General features: G+C 37.6%; 1 protein-coding gene across 1 annotated transcript in view; it reads left to right on the forward strand.

Annotated features, from left to right (window-relative positions):
• The window catches only part of NRG3 (neuregulin 3), a gene marked incomplete at both ends in the record, with an annotated part of 374647 nt that overhangs the window by 257838 nt on the left and 100009 nt on the right, over positions 1-16800 (forward strand). Inside the window, one exon of the mRNA XM_079536012.1 lies at positions 15093-15166. Within this exon, the coding sequence (XP_079392138.1) occupies positions 15093-15166 (74 nt within the window). The remainder of the gene's footprint in view (positions 1-15092; positions 15167-16800) is intronic.

Genomic DNA, 16800 nt, shown 5'->3' on the forward strand with positions numbered 1-16800 from the left:
CTGGAGGCAACACTTTTTGTGCCCATTCTACCGGTTGCTCCTTTTATTGATTCTCTTCTGTGGTTCTGTGGGACTCAGGTTATTAACAGTGAGAGATATGCAAGACTGCTAATTACCAGGAACTTTCTTCCTGACTCCGGTGGAATTTGAAGTAAAGTAGAAGAAAAAAGTTCTTCAGGATTGATGGGTTTAATTTTCCATGATACGACCCTTGAGACAGAAGCCTTTTTATTGTTTCATATCTTTGCAGGTCTAGTTTTATTTTTTTAAGTAAGGCATAACGTCACATCTTCTATCTGGGAAAAGGCATTTATGGCACCAGGAACATGATTCTGTAGATTATGCAGATAAACAGCTTTTTTTTCTTTTGAAAATGGTGTTCATGATTACTATAAAACAATGAGACTCCTGATAAGAATTGTTTGGAAATAGAAAATATCCTTCTGACTTTCAAATGTAATTTAGATGTGCTTTGAAATGCATTAAACATATTCTAAAATTAATGTTATAGTATCTTCTGTCAGAAGCCAACATTGTTTTAGGGAAAGTGGGACAGGGTTGGGTTCATTTGAGTGTTTAACTTGTAGTTAAGCTCTTTAATATGAATGTTAAATAAGTCAATAGTTTTCAGGCAGTATGACTTAGAACAAACTTCAGGACTTATTTTTGTGGCTCGTATTAGATAGTTAACCTGAGACATAAAAATTCTGAGATTTGTTGCTATCTTATAGTATATCTAGCTTTGTTCATGTTTCATGCAAAATCTAGAGGAGCATTAGGACAAAGATTTTTAGAAGTGTTCCAACAGCACTCTCCCTAAAAAGCTCATCAAGCATACAAGGCGTACAGGCATACTGGGAGGAATGTACTTGCTTGGAAAACTGCATTTCTGTAGTACAAGTAAACATCACAAGGCATCGTTATGTTACTGAATCTTCATAGAAACAGAACAGTTTAGCTTGAAAAGTATTTTTATTGTTTTACTGTATTTAAAAACATACACATTACTTTGTATGTGGAATGTACAGTAGACCATCTTCAATGGGATAAATTCAAAATTGAAGTTAGCTTGTGGGTTAGATGAGTTAAAGAGATTCTTTAGCTCAGTAATAGTCTATGATTATATAAACAGCATTTGATTGAACAACAATAACATTGTGCTTTAAGAGTGCAAGTTTCCAGTATCTTTATGTGATTGAGCAAGGTCTTCTGAGATAGAAGGTTGAGAATGAGGTGAGCTGTCATGGTGGTGGTTGTGCTGACAGTGAAGTACACATGTTTCGTTCTATATGAATGTACTGTGGGCTACATCTTGATAAAGACCAGGTCAAGGGCAGAACTGGCTTGTTTTCAGAATGTTTGGGGAATCCAGAGAGACCATTATACCTGCAGCAGTGCTGGAAGGTACTGTTGGCAGCCATGCTGCTGGGCTGTTCTGCTCACCAGACAGCCCCTGAGCCTGCTTTGCTTGGCTGCACGCTGCTGCTGGAGTGTGTGCATGTGGTAAAGTGCACGCATGTCATAGGGACCAGGCTTCCTCCAGCAGCTCCCTTTTGTTGAATATCTGCATTCATCATCCAGCCTCAGAGGATGGATTTAGACAAGACTTGCTCCCTTCCTATTGCTCTGCCCTTCAAATGGGGAGGAGCCTCTTGATCACTGTTGAAATAAAGGGTACTTCTATATGGACTTATCCTCAGTATAGGTAATGACTGTGCTGTTTCTACTTTCTGCAGTTAGAGAAAAGGGCCTCGTGGTAACACTATTAGTGCCAAGCTGAAGGTCATGCAGCAGTCAGGGTTGTTCCTGGATCACAGCTGTGCTGCAGACATTCTCTGCTTTTTCCACATAATGGCTTTCTATTTGGTCTTCAGTATTTTTCTTTGAAATGTGAATGAATAAGGTCAGAATAACCTGTTCTCCTCTTTTTTACGTGTTTGTGATGAGAAAAAATTGGTAACACTGTTTAAAGGCAGTTTAAGTTGCATCTCTTTTATTTCACTTGAGTTCATAAGGGAGTTATCAGAATCACATAACTGAGTTCAGTTGATTTATGATTAGGAGTTCAAGAGAAGCAAATGTATTTTCAAATTTCATGGGGACATCTTGTCAGAGACTAATTCTAATCTACAAAATGATCATAAATGGAACTTAATGACTTTCCTGATTATCATCCTCAGATGCCATTATTTTGAAAATGGAATCAAGCAAGCATCAAGTTTGTATGGCTGGGGTTCTCTGGCAGCAAGCACATCAGATCTGTGCTACCTGTTGGAGTTAGCACTAAGTAGATGTATTCATTTTCTCAATGAGTTGTTGCTGCCTTTGGCTGGAAAGAGCAGAGCGTGGGTGAATTTTCTTTCAATTTCTTAGTTTTACAAACAGCATTGATAAAAGACCCAAGTTGTCAGCTCGAAGTGAAGTGTAGAATGTTTTCTGTGAAATAACTTTTTTTATGTAGCTTCTATGTATTTGGTTGAATTGAAGCACTTTACATACCTTAAATGTAAGGTTTAGGCATTTAACAGAGCTGAACTGCCCAGAATAACGTGATTCTCTTAGCAGCACCAAGTTGGGTGCTATTGACACAAATCTCGCAAGCTCTTCTCCCCCCTCTTTAGTAATGTTTCTGCTGCATGAAAGCCAATGGGTTAAAATGCACTGGTTATCCTACTTTCTGCTCGTGCATCAGCACACGGTGGGCAGTAATAGCTGTGTCAGATAGAGAACTGGCTTGCATGTTGGGCAATGGTTGGAATGGGCACAGAGCAGCACAGACTTGCCTCTGATTGCCATATGCTCTTTATTTTGGATAGCTAACCTAATCGAAGGTGATATGTTGTTCCATACAGTTCTTCAAGAGAATTTATAGCTTGTGTTCATTATCATGACTCCAACCGTTTCAGTTATTTTTGTGTTAATTAAAACTTCTCAGGAAACTGAACTATTATTTTTAAGTGCGAGTTGAGCAAACTGTATCCCGATTTATTCTTCTTAGTTTTCTGTCATCCTTGGGCTTTGTGTGATTCAGTTCTTTACTCTGAAAGAAATCTATATTTAAGAAGCTTGTAATTTTTTTCCTATATAGAAGTTAACTTCATTGAAGTATACCATATTTTTACAGAAACACTTGGTTTGGTGTAAGCGTACCCTCCAGAACTGATGGGCAGTGAAATACCAAAAGATTTCACAAGAATTAATGAAGTAATAGTTTTTATAGATTCTTGAACAGAGCTGCAAAAATCATAACTTGAGCTGGGTTCATAGCACAGAATTGCATTCCTATTTAAAGTTAATAAATTGACAGTTCTCCATTGGAGAAGTTTGAATTTTCTGCAAACACGGAAGAACGTCACTAACAGGTCAAGCACTGTCAACAGTCAAATGCTACTGCTTGTAATTAGTACACATTCTATAGCCTGAAACAGATTGATCCAAACTTTGCTAAATTGCCAATACATTGTAAGAGAAACTTAATAAGCTTGCATTAACGATTTGAGGACAAAAATCATAGAATATGAGTACTTCTTAAAGGTGTGGGCTCTTTGAACCCACAGGAAATTAAGAAGAATTCTGGTTAAGATTTCACAGTGGAACAAACGGGAATTCTTTTTTGCCTTGTTGTCATCAAAGGTTGTGCAAAACATATGAGGTTTTGTGGGGTTGGTACTGTTTTGTTAGGCATATAATTTCAGCTTCAATTAACTTTCCTGCTTATTTTTTGTAGTGAGGGTCTTGTATTGCTCGTTTGAATTGCAGTTTGTATGGGAAATGTCTGCTTTTTTTCTTTTGAGCAGCTCTGATCCTATAGCAGGCTTTGTGCTTTTCCGACACTAGTTGCTACAGACCTTTTATTTTGGCACCAAGCTAATAGGAAAGAGCGGAATAAACTTCTGACCTTGGGCTGGATTCTTCATTGCACCTTCTGCAGTTTTAAGCTAGCGGATTGCCAGCTGTTGTTGCTGCTCTAATGTCAAGAAAGCTGCTGCTTCCTACCTTCTGTAGGTGTTAAACTCACTAGGTTTGGTCAGTTGACCCCAGTGGTTTTCGCTGACCAGTAAGCTGTTTATTCACAAGCAGGAGAGCTCTAGCTGCTAGTTTTATGCTAAATCTACGCAGTGATATAAACTGATATCATAAGGGCTGTACAATAGATACAGTTGTCTCTTTGTATGAAATTCTACTACTCGAGACTTGTTACTAGTTCTCTCTGCATAATGGCTGGCAACTTTACAGGTTTGGAGTTTCTCAGTCAGCAACTTTAAATATCTCCAGAAAATGTCTTACTTAAATTTTAACAATGCACATTTTCTGGGTTCTAAATTATACTTAATACGCTAAGAAAGAATTATTTTCAAAAGTGTTTCTCTATTTGATCTTTGCTAAGCAATTTCATTGCATGTCAAATTGTTCTGATCTATGAAATGAGATGTGTGCTGATGAGATGAAATAAAGTAGCAGAGGCATTTTTATTTCCTGCTGCGAAGTGAGAGGGCATCGTTTATGTAGACCATCTGTCAGTAGTTTATGGATATTTTAACTGACACCTTCTGAATGGCTTTGATTACTTCCAAACCAGGTACCAGCTTCTGCTAGAATTGAAAATCTATAGAAAGCTGGTCTGAATCTGTGTCTGAAGAGACTAGAGTGTAGGCATTTCGGCTCAGAAGAATTACTGCTGATACGGTCCATCTCAGGGCCATCTAACTGCATTGGGCTAGTAAGCAAATGACATTTTCCATTGCAGTTCATATAGAAGTGGAATCCAATTTAAGTTCTTTAAGTTTTTTAATATGAGAGTGGTGAGGTGCTGGAACAGATGCCCAGAGAGGCTGTGGATGCCCCGTCCCTGGAGGTGTTCAAGGCCAGGTTTGATGGGGCCCTGGGCAGCCTGGTCTGGTATTAAATGAAGAGGTTGGTGGCCCTGCATGTGGCAGGGAATTGGAGATTCATGATCCTTGAGGTCTCTTTCAACCTGGGACATTCTATGATTCAATTTCTAAGACAGCAGGAGACCGTAAAGTGAGGCTGTGCTTCCCATGAGGAGCTCATGTCTCAAAGCAAGGGCAAGCTGTCTATGAGGCTATCTTGTCTCAAAGGAGTGGTGTTGGAGGATTCAGCAGATCTGCCCCAGATCCACTGTCAATGTTCTGTGACCCAGGACTCTAAAGACTGTCATTACCTATCACGTTACCTATTGCATTGCTGGCAGTCTAGGCAGATTAGGGGCTTTCAGTCTTCCAGACTCAGAAGGCTTCAAGACTACAAGTTGTTTTTTTTCTTTTCTAAGCTGCTAAAGGAAGATTATGAACATGTATTTTGTGGTATTTTTGTCACTAGAAACACTCTCCATAGGAAGTCATGCATTAACAAATCCTTCTAGTTCTCCATTTGTTAAACCCATGTTAGATCTGAGATTGTTTTGTTTGTTAACTTTGTGCAGAGAGCAAATAGTGTCAAAGACTCCTTAACTTAAATCATGGATATGGGAAAGCAAACTTAAATTTGCGTTTACTGTTTCATTAGTTCTGACCTTCTCAACACAGTACATTTATAAGTTTCCTCTTCCTTTTTCTGTGCATGAGCTCTTTTTATTGTAGTAGTGAACAAAACAAAATGAATACCTCACTGAACTACTGAGAGGCTTTGAGTATCTGGCAGAACCAGTCTGACCCTCTGAATAAGCATTGGCTTGATGTGATCCAAGCTATGTAGGAGAGGAGTTTGTGATGTTAACTCATATATATTATTGGACAAGCACCTGATTTTCCTTACATACTTTAAAATTTGTCTAAAGTATACATTAAAAATTTTTGCGGAAACTTGACATAAGTTTTTGAATCTGCAAGGCTGAACTGAATGAAAATCTTGTGTGATGTTTTTTTCATGATCATCAAATGATCCTCTGTAGTACTAGCTGGGCTTGAAACATTTCAGGAATACTATTTATCTTGAATATATTTGGCTCTATTTTTGTGTTAGGAATTAAGAGAACAGAATGTAAAACACTTGAAAGTTTTCAAAACAGAAGTCTACGTCTGCTTCTGTTAAGTAGCTGGAAATGAAAACTTCCATTATTGAGCATGTAGTGTGTCTGAGGAGAGAAAAGTGGGGAAAAAAAATTCAACAAATGTGTTAATCTACTTACTAATGAGTTTGCATCTTTCTTTAGTATTGACTCGCTTATTATTATAGTTGTTTTTAAAAATGCCACGAATGCCATGATAACATCTATATGTGTAATATATTTTAGTCCTTTCCTTATTGATTTTGGACATTTTTGTTATTTTACCTGTGGTCAGTCCTTTAAAATGTTTTTGAGAAGGACTTTTGTGAAGATGGTAATCTTGATCAGACGTAATGTTAAGCAAAGGTCTCATTTTCTTTTAGTTTTTCAACTATTGATGTGGCTTTCATCTATGCCTTAGCTTCATGAGGCTTTTGAATATGATATGAAAACACTTTCCGTTTATTCAAAAGCTTTTTCGTCACTGATGAATGCCATACATAATGAAAGAATACATTCATTTATCATCTATAGTAAATAATTTATCACACAGCAGAGGTATACTGGGGGAAGAACCTAATCAAGTCTTTTCAGTTTTTGTTTGGTTAAATCCAGAATAGCAGCCAAGTAATTGCTCAGTTAGTTGGTAAATGAGTTTGTTTATTAGGTGATATTCTGAGGCAGTTCCTAATGCCTTGTGGTTTATGGATCAAAGTTTTTTAAGGAGAAAGGATGGTGCGGTGTAAACTAGGAAAGTGTGTGTTAAACTGCGTGTACTGAATTAAACTTGAACGACACAGAACAGAACTAACATCTTTCTTGAAAAAGTAAAAGAGAATTATAAATTACAGTTTTGAAATGCACTTACTTCCAGAGTTGTTTCTGAAAGCTCCTGCTAAACTTTAGGTCACATCTACTGAAGTTAACCAACGTTTGCAGACCCTTAACTTCAGAGTTAAGATTGGCATTCAGGACACAGTTTATGCAATACAGACTGTAAGTTTCATTTTTTTTATCAGTAACAGAAGGTAACAAAAGATAAAAATTGAAAAATTGTAATGATTAAAGTGAAAAACATTAAGCTGATCCAAATTTCTCTTTTTGAAATTTTCTTTTCCTGATGTTGGTGCTTGGTTATATTTCAAGTAGTATATTCATGATCTGAACTTGTGTTGCCTGTTGGGGTTGCCCATCTAGCCCAGAGTGAGAAAGTAGTGTAAGCAATGTTCACGTGGATTTAGAAGCGTAAGTGAACTTTTGTTGAGCATTACTACTTGTTGACCTCGTAACATTTGATTTTTACTAACAAATAGCTCTAAGAAGTTAAGCTGATTCTAAGTATATATTTTTTATTTGGTATAAGCAATGAAATTTCTCCTGGAATCATAGTTTAAACAGATGGAGCATAAGGTGAGTATGACCTTGGCCTTGTCAACTGTGACTGCATAATCTTGTTTATATCTTCCAGCTCCATTCTAAATTTCATCAAGAGTACTAGAAGCAGCACAGTGCTTTAAAAAGTTTTTTTTGTATTTTCTATCAATTAGTTTCAGTTTCATATGCAAGTTCTGCATCCATTGCTCCTTTCATCTTCATTGGAATTGTTCAATAGCTAAATGTTTGGCAGTGCTCCAGAACGGTTCTTAGATTTCCTTAGCAAATGGATTACTTTTGGCTTGTAAATGGTGGGCAGTCTTGGCCACTGTTTATTTTGGATGGCTGTTTCTGCCTAGATCTGTCTGTGGTGTGTATTTCTGTCCGTATCTTTTGTAGCAGAGTAATGTAGCGGTCCTATCAGAGTTGAATTTTTCTCCAACATAGCAGACAAGCACTCTGTATGGATGGAAAGAGAAAGATTTCATTTCTGCAGATTTTTGAATAAGCCAGATGACCTTAGGATGTCTCTGTTCTGGTCATGTCAGCATGTTCCAGTCAAGTCAGTGTGTTCTGGTTGATCTCCAGCTGAAGGGAAACAACGAATTTGAAAACTAGAATTTTTTGTTGTTTTGTGGTGGGGAATGATGTTTGGAGGACAAAAGAGGAAGTCATCTCCTGAAATCAGTGAATTCAGCTTAGCTCGAACCTGAATAGTGAAGCAGCATGAGTAGGCTTCTGTAAATCTATGTGCATAACTATACAGTCTTTGAAATGTGACTACAACAAAAAACAACTACAGAGCTGTTTCTCGTACTTGAATCCGTTCACTGAAACTAAATTGCAGTCATTTGCTAAGTTGACTCTTCAAACTACGCTGTGTGTATTATTTGACTTGTACCTAGATGTACCTATGGAAAAAAAAAAAAAGGGAAAAAATATTTCTGAGGAGTTTACAACGAGGGGAAATAGCCTCAAGTTGCACCAAGGTAAGTTTAGGTTGGACGTTAGGAAACATTTCTTTACAGAAAGGGTGGCTAAACATTGGAATAGGTTCCCCAGGGAGGTGGTTGAGTCACTGTCCCTGTATGTGTTTAAGAGCTGTTTCGATGTGGTGCTCGGAGATACGATTTAGCAAAGGGTTACTAGAGTTAGGGTACTATGGTTAGGCTGCGGTTGGACTTGATAATCCTTGAGGTCCCTTCCAACCTGAGTAATTCTGGGATTTAGGATTCTATGATTCTAAGGAGACAAGAGAAACAGAGAAGCTGCGCTGCTCCTTCCCCACCAAGACAGCGAGTCCTTCTTGCTAAGCTCTGCCCCTTCACTTCTTGGTGAAAAATACCCAGGATAGCATTTGCTTTGCTTGCACTGCTATCAAACACCAGCACGGTCACAGCTACGGCACTGATCAATGGCAACACCAAATCCATTCCATTGGTAGCTTCACAGTTGTCACCACCTGTGAAAACGTTCCAGAGAAAAGTCCTTGGCTGGACTCGGGCAGCGGACAGCAGACCTCCCCCTCCCTATCTGCGCCCTTGGTGATGGCATCAGTCAGCCCATGAGCTCACAATGGGCCGGGTGCCTATAAATAGCCAGCGGGCCCAGCCCGCCTTGAGTCTTGCTGGCGACTCTCGAGGTGTGAGTGTCTTCCTGTGGGAGCACGATGTTTTTGGAAAGTTCAAATGTGTACATGAAACCTTTACTATACAGAAAGTTTCATTTCTGCAGCGTTGTAGATTTTACGTAAAAAAAATTCTCAAGAACGCAGTTGGGCACTTAAAAGTTGGAAGCAGAGAACTGAATTTGTGTTGCTGCTGTAGGTGTGAGCATGCAACTTCAGTCCATAGTAGGAATGGAAAAAACCTATCTTAGTGCAAAACATCAGTAGTAAGAAAGAATACTTTAAATTCATAATGCTTTTTGTATGTAAACCATGCTTGCTTTTTCACTAGTGGAAGCCCTTGAGGAAAAACTGCCGTTTTATAAGATAGTTTTAAAATCCAGCATTTTTGTTGTGGGAAGACATTAAGCTTTATTCAGATGCATATGCTAGGGTGTTAAATAGGTGAAAAGAATTAATGAAATGCCACTTAGCTGTGTTGCTATTACAGGCTGTTTTTGTAACTGGTTTTGTATTAGGTGCTGCCACCCTTCCTTCTCCTCTTTCCTTCTGTGCCTCTTGCAGGTGTTACTGAGACCTGACCACTGGCAGCTTCAGCTCCAGCAGCCTAGCTTTGCAATTAAGAAAAGCCATGGCTTTTCCTTTAACAGATTGCTTGTAAGTTAGTACACGAATCTTTTATGAAACAGTTTTGAAAGGTCATAGTATCTTGGAAAAGTCTTTCCATTGTGAAACTACAGAAACAGATTAGCAAAGAGAAAAATGTCATCTCTCTCAGCAGTGCTACCTGTCTGCAGCAATTTCTGGGAGAAGTCTGCAGTAATGCTTAGTTCATTTTGAATTAAAACATTCCTTCTACTATTATATTTTAGTACCAACACTGATGGGTGTAAATAATACCTTATAAAACTATTAATTTTCCAAGATTAATACACAACTATTTTACTTGTTTGTACATTATTAGAGATGTCTCAGAAGCAGAGGTGTCTTTTTTCACTCTATTGAATTCTTTATTTTTCATTATCATTATTTTTCCCCATGTTTTTTGAGATTAAATGGAATATCTTTTTTTTTTTTCTTTTTTTTTTTTTCTTCAGGAATAATACAAGGAAGTAGCATGTATAGGATGGCCAGACCCAGTTGATTTGTGTTTGTAGTCAAGTGAGCAGACCAGCTTTGCTGGCTTCATCTCCTTCCATGATATCCCATGTGGGTCTTCAGCATTTAGAAAAGTGTTTGATGCTGTTTTCCATAGCATTCTCTTGGACAGACTGGCTGCTTATGGCTTGATTGGGAATACTGTTGGTGGGTTGAGGAATGTCAGAGTTGTTGTGGATGGTGTTGGATGTGATCGGCAGCTGGCAACATGGTCTTCCATGGAGCTTGAGGTTAGGACTGGCTGTGTTTGAGACTGTGTTGGTAGTTTTGGTGGGGAGTGGTCTGAGCGTATGCTCGGTGGGTATGTGACAACTGCCAGGTTGGGCAGGAGTGTTGATCTGCTTGGGGTTGGAGAGCTGTTTGGAGGGATCCAGTGGGTAGGATCAGAGGGTCACAGTTGTGTGGTGTGGAGAGGATCAGCTGTCTGGAGATTTAGGGTAGGAAAGACCACAGTAATCAAATAGGAAGCATTGCTTTTGAAGCAATCCTCATACAAATTTCTGTTGTTTATCTTGAAGGTCATTACAGCTGGAAGCAGAGAAGCCAAACTTCAGCCTGCTTGCACAAGAGAGAAATTGTTTTTCATTGTTTGTAGCATATTCCACACATGGCTCTGATACAACCCAATGGCCCAAGGAAAGTCACGGCTTGCAGTATATATTTGTTACATAACTGACACTCTAATCCAGGATAGTGTGTTGTATGCTGTGTGTGTGAATAAGTACGTGATCAAGATTTATTGACCACTCGAACATTTCTTTATTATGATTTCTGATTCCTCACTCAGAGAATAAACAAAAGATGCAGTTGTGTGTGGTTTCGAGCTGTTTGTATTTTGGTACAGTGGCTATTAACTGGTGTGATGAGAAAATAATTTCTTTGCTTTTTGATTTCTAAGTGAAAATGCGCTTAAGTAGAGCAAGGACCAAAACACCTTACCTTGAGGAGTGAGAAATGTGTTACTGTATGTAGCTTTCCACAGAAAGGAGGTTGTGAGTGACTATATAAGTGCAACGCACAGTAAAGCTTGTCTTGATAACTTAAAAAAACACCATCTTTGAGAAATTACATTACCAAGTGCAAGATGTGTAGAACACATCATTAAGTAATCCTGTCTGAATTTAGCAGCATGTTCTGTATTTCAGGATTTTTAGCAGCTTCATATTAGCTTTACATAGGATTTTTTTTCATACCACTTTTAAATCATAACAATTATTGTTAATAATTTTGGTCTCAAGCATAGATAAGTAAAATTGTTTCGGTGAAAATCAGAGTGAAGAATAGTGGATTCCTTACTCAGATTTAATTTGCTGTTAAACTGTAATTCTGTTTATGGAGACTTTCACCATGGTCTGCACTTGTGTAAATGCCTAAGCTTGTTAATAGAACACAGCACTTAAGGATCTACGTGTGTTGTGTTACTGAGTTGGAGTTCACACTGCAGTTCCAGCTCATAGCTGAAAGTGGCAATCTCATGTGCAGGTCAGAGCTTTCACTTGACTGTGAGCAATATCTCATCCTACTATTGCTTTCTTTCTTCTCTGAAGGCATTGCTAATAAACCCTTGCTTGTCGTATAATGAAGTGATCATTTGTACAGTCAGCTGTATCTAAGTATTTATCAAGATTCTCCTGATTGCTCACAGACATTATTTTCAATACAGCCGTAAATATAAATGCAATGATTTGCACTGTGTGGCAATGTTTAATGACTTCGGTTGGACTTTCCTATATACTTATGAATGTGACAAAAAGCATGTAATTGCAGTATAGTTGTAAGAGGGGTTTTCTTTGTTTTGTTGTTTTGGGTTTTTTTTGTTTGTTTTTCCTTCAGAGGTGTGATGCCAATTAACAGCATGTTGACTTACCCGGTGCCGTGAGTACAACCATCACATTTCCCATTTAGAATGGATGGCTGATACTTCAGAGGAGGTTATAGGGTTTTGCCACAACATCAGCTTTTATTGTATTTCAACGTTATAACTATCAAATGTATATTTTAAAAGGCTTCAATTTCACAAAACTGCTTTACAAAGATATGAAATTTGTGATGTTGACAAAGCAGTTATTCTTAGTACTTCTTGTTGTCTTACAGATTTCAAAAATCATTTGATAATGAAGCTAGGGAACTTAGTTTTTATTTTTATTGAAACATTGTTTAAAACACAAGTATGGCTATAGTAGTTTGCTTAGTGTAGCATTACATTTTTATATTAAAGTATCTTATTTATTCCTTATCAGCCACCTCTGTATTCAATTTTGAAAACAACAAAAATAAATGCTTGTTTTGGCATGTTCATCCAAGTGTACAGGTAAGAGAAAATGCTACTTTAGACTCATCCAAGTCAGTCAACCAGTTGATTACCATATGCTTCAGTTTCACACTGAAGTAGCAACAGTGTATGTAGGATATAGTCAAGGTAGAAATAATAGTTTGATGAGACAGCCAATTCATTTTTAAGAGAAGAAACACAGCACCATTATTATTTCCACACTGCATAGCATAGTAGCAGCAGTGCACAGTCGGGTTCCAGAGATGCTGAGTTTTACAAGGCAGGAGGTGTACGATGAGAAGACTGTGATACATTCTGTTCCAACCCGCTGCTCTTACAAAGTTAGGAAGTGAAAGCCATAGAAGTACATCTAACTTGATCCTACACCTGGGCAATACTTTACCAGTTAGAGGGGTCTTATACCATGCCATTTTCAAGGCCATCAACTTTATATGCATCTGTAGTATTTGCAACTGATAAACTGTAACTCTTAAAAACAGCATTCAGTGGAAATGAGAATATTCAAAGCCCAATGTGCTAGATAGAACAAATATTTTCCTGAAGTAAAAGACTGATGTTTGGCCCCTGACAGTTGATAGGATTGGAATAGTGACATGGAGTTTGTTGCATGCCCTGGCAGCAAACTCTTCTCCTTCAACTCTGGCATGAGCAATTAATTAACCAGGGCTGACTCGTAGCTGGAATAAATGGTACAGACTCTTACTCAGCTGTGAAATGAGATAGCAAAGTTTGTTATAAAAGGTGTGGAATAATATAGAAGGAAGGCAGTAGACTCCTGTCTCTGCTGGCCCTGATGACTGTTGGAGGAGAATGAAAGGGCTAATCCTGCTGGTACGAGGGTACTGATAGCATTGGTCAGCATTGGCCTGCCTGGTAGTGTGCATCATGCTAATATGTGTTAAGTTCAGCTCCTGTAGGTGGTTACTGCTCTGTGAGTGCTGCATTGGACTAGGTGATGAATGATCTGTATGACTTGCAAACCAACAGTTTGGTTGCAAGTCTGAATAGGGTAGTAAGTGGGACTGGCACAAATGTCTGTTAAAATGTTAATAGAAAATGCTAGCGCAAAGAAAAGAATATCGCCACCCTTGAATGCTGTTCTTTAGCTTGGAAATGAGCACTACCAAACCTCCACAAGAATGTGAAGATGAGTTTCTGTTCCATGTGAGGCAACGTCAGGTATTTCATAATTGGATGCAAAGAAGTGCATGCAGTGGTGTCTGAGTTTATGAGACTCAATTGAGTTTTTTGACTAATGGACATCTTTTAATTGAATATATTGCATGGAAAATAAAAAAGACAAAAAAAAATCTTCAGAGCATTTTTTCCTTGAGTGGTAAATTGTGACCACTGCCATAGGATCTGAATTTGTTTTTTACAGTCTGTTTTACAGATAAATAATTACCAATGAAAAACTGATCTCTGAAGTACCACTGGGAAGAAAGCAAAAAAAGCCTTTCCCTTTTTAAGGGAAAAAGGCTAAAAGCAAGATTTGATGTAATATCAATATTTTTAAATCTTCCTCTTAGTGTAGGTTGTTGGGTCTGATGGGAATTGTTATAATTTATAGATTTCTTCACAAATATGCTTTCTAATCCCTGTATCAATTATGTCGAAGATGCTCTTTTCAGGTATTAATTTATTAACTGAAAAGCATTTAAAAGGCGACTTTCAGAGGAAGACTGAGTAGAAAGGTGAAGGAATAGATAACTTCTGTTCCTGACATTATCACAGAATTCAAGTTACAGTTGTCAATCCTAATGAAGATGCTGATTCTGATTTGAGCATGTTGTTTGGGTGATGCTCAGGAACTTGGTGAGATACGGAGTCCCTGTTGCTATCGCTCATAATTAAACTGTCCATCACTTTTTGTGAAACTGCTTAGTGAATAAATAAAGGCCTGATTTCAGTATGCTTATTTGAAATGAAAGGGGTTGTTCTAAGAACAGCCCAAATGCATTAAATGAAGTTTTTTAAAGTAAGAATTCAAGATAAACAATGGTATTAGAATTCTAGTCAAAGCAAATTAGATTTTATTAAGACAGTGGGGTATTCTGGTTTATACGATTTGAAATGTATTTCTGTGGATATCTAAGAAAGTTCACTTAGAAGCAGTGCCTGATATTGTCTTTCAAGCCTAAACATATTATCTTTTAAATGCAGTTGGAATTTGTCTTAAAATAAATGGCTGGATAAGAGTTCACTGCTTATTCAAACATCCAAAGATGAATGCGTTGCAAATCTCATGGCTTTGCGCAGTACAGAAGTTTTATAAAGCTTTGTTTCATCTAATGAGTTTATTTTATCTGTGAATGTCTATTTGAGTGAAGATGATTCTTTCGCTGTTTAACTGATGTTTAATTTAATATTTAAAAGAAGAGTTGCACTTAACTGACATTTCTTTTGATAGTTTCTACAATAACCAGAAATAATTGTGGGGAAATCCTTAAAATAATGATTATTTTGTGTAGTCCTTGTCTGTTTCAGAAACTTGCTTCTATAATAATTCAAATAACTCTAAATATGCACGTCCCTCACAGCATTGACAGGGAAAAATTCAGTTGATTTTCTGCCTTGAAATTAACCTTTTACTATCGCATGCGTATGTTTGTCATTTATCCCCTTTTTCTCAGGTGCAAAGAGGGCTACCAAGGAGTCCGCTGTGACCAATTTTTGCCGAAAACCGACTCAATCTTGTCAGATCCAAGTACGTCAAATGTTTTTCTTACATATTTATTCTGTTCTGGAGGCTGTTCTTGCCACGCGAGATGACCCTTTGCCTATTGTCACAAAAACGTATTGTGGACCTTTGTAGTTGCATGTAGGGATTTGTATTGCGTTTGTTGATTAAAACAGAAGAACACATCCCCCAGTCTCTGTGCTAATAAAGCATGTTGATCTGCAGCAGAACAGGCCATTAGGAAACTTGATTCCTTAAGATTTGGATTAGTGCTATTCCTGTTTGAAGCCAGGATATTCATGGTTCTCCACTTGTGACTTGAACAAGTAAAACTACATGATATAAAAACAGATGAGTTCAGTCTGCGGAGTGGTCCCCTCAAAGAAGGGGAGAAATGCTTGTTGTCCAGAACCTCAGAGATAATGTCTACACAGTATCTTTTTTATTATTTATTACTTTTCCTTCAGTTTACACAAAACCATATTTTTCATTATATGAGTGACCTTGCTCTGTGTTTACGGAGTAAAGGTGTGCTGCTTTCAGTTATTAATGTGGAACAGAACTTTCTATCACCTGTAAGTTTGTGCTAGAACACCTGTGCGTATGTTCTGCTCCTCTCTCCCACTTCATAAATTCTATTGACTGTTAAAAGTATGTGAAAAAAATATTAGCAGAGATAAAATTTTTGGAAGAAAATCCATTTACTGATGAACACAATTCGTATTAATTTTTCAGGTGAAGTGACATACCGCAAAGGGTCATATCCAATGTGTCATTTTTATTCTTATTTCTAGAAACTGTAATGTATTTAAGTCTTCTGCTTTTGGGGTACACTTTAAAATCTCATTTAGATTGTTTTGTCTGTGCTTTTTGAAGAACAATGCTTGTTTTTCTAAGTCTTTTTTGTGCTTTCTCTTTATTTTCTTGTTCTTTTTTATGTGAAAGCCTGTTGCCAAAGATACCTGTTGTTTTGTACTTCTGTGTGTTATATAGCTCCCATTATAGTTGGCTTTGCGTCTGGTTTTGCTTTTCCTTTTGCTTGACCTTTAACTGTGAAGTACAGAGTCTATAATGAATAGGCAGATATTTATCTCTGCCAAGTCTTGTGTGAATGTGTAAACATAGCGGTTGTATATACTCAAGCAAAAAGTACTTTGCATCCCAAAAGTAGGGGAAAGGAAACTGAACAAGGGAAGGGACTTAGTGGTACCTACCTGACTCTTTTTAACCATGGGCTTTGCTGATATTCTCTCAAGGGCAGAGGTGTACAGTATTTCACTACAATTTATTTAGGCGATACACAAAGCCCAGAAAAAGACCCCTGTATTAAGATGCGTCTAACAAGGCCAGAAACACTGCAGGATTTGCATGCTGCTGGTAGTATTTTTGTTTTTTATTTGCAGCATTCTAGTTGCACAAATTTGTTTGTCTTAACATGGGAGACAGTCCGTTTCATTTCTGTGTTTCCATAAAATCGTAAAATTATTCAGCTACCTGTTTCTGCCCAGTATGAAGCTAAAATTCTACTGAAATGCCCTTTTTTAATTTTTTAGTTATATCATTAAGGCTCATATTTAGAAATACGTTATTAAGGTTCTCTAAGAACAGGAGACCTGGACTATGCTGACATAGGTCTGGATGCTCCTATGGGCCAATAAGTT

The sequence above is a fragment of the Tetrao urogallus genome, assembly GCF_951394365.1.
Source record: "Tetrao urogallus genome assembly, chromosome: 5".
In the NCBI taxonomy this organism is placed as follows: domain Eukaryota; kingdom Metazoa; phylum Chordata; class Aves; order Galliformes; family Phasianidae; genus Tetrao; species Tetrao urogallus.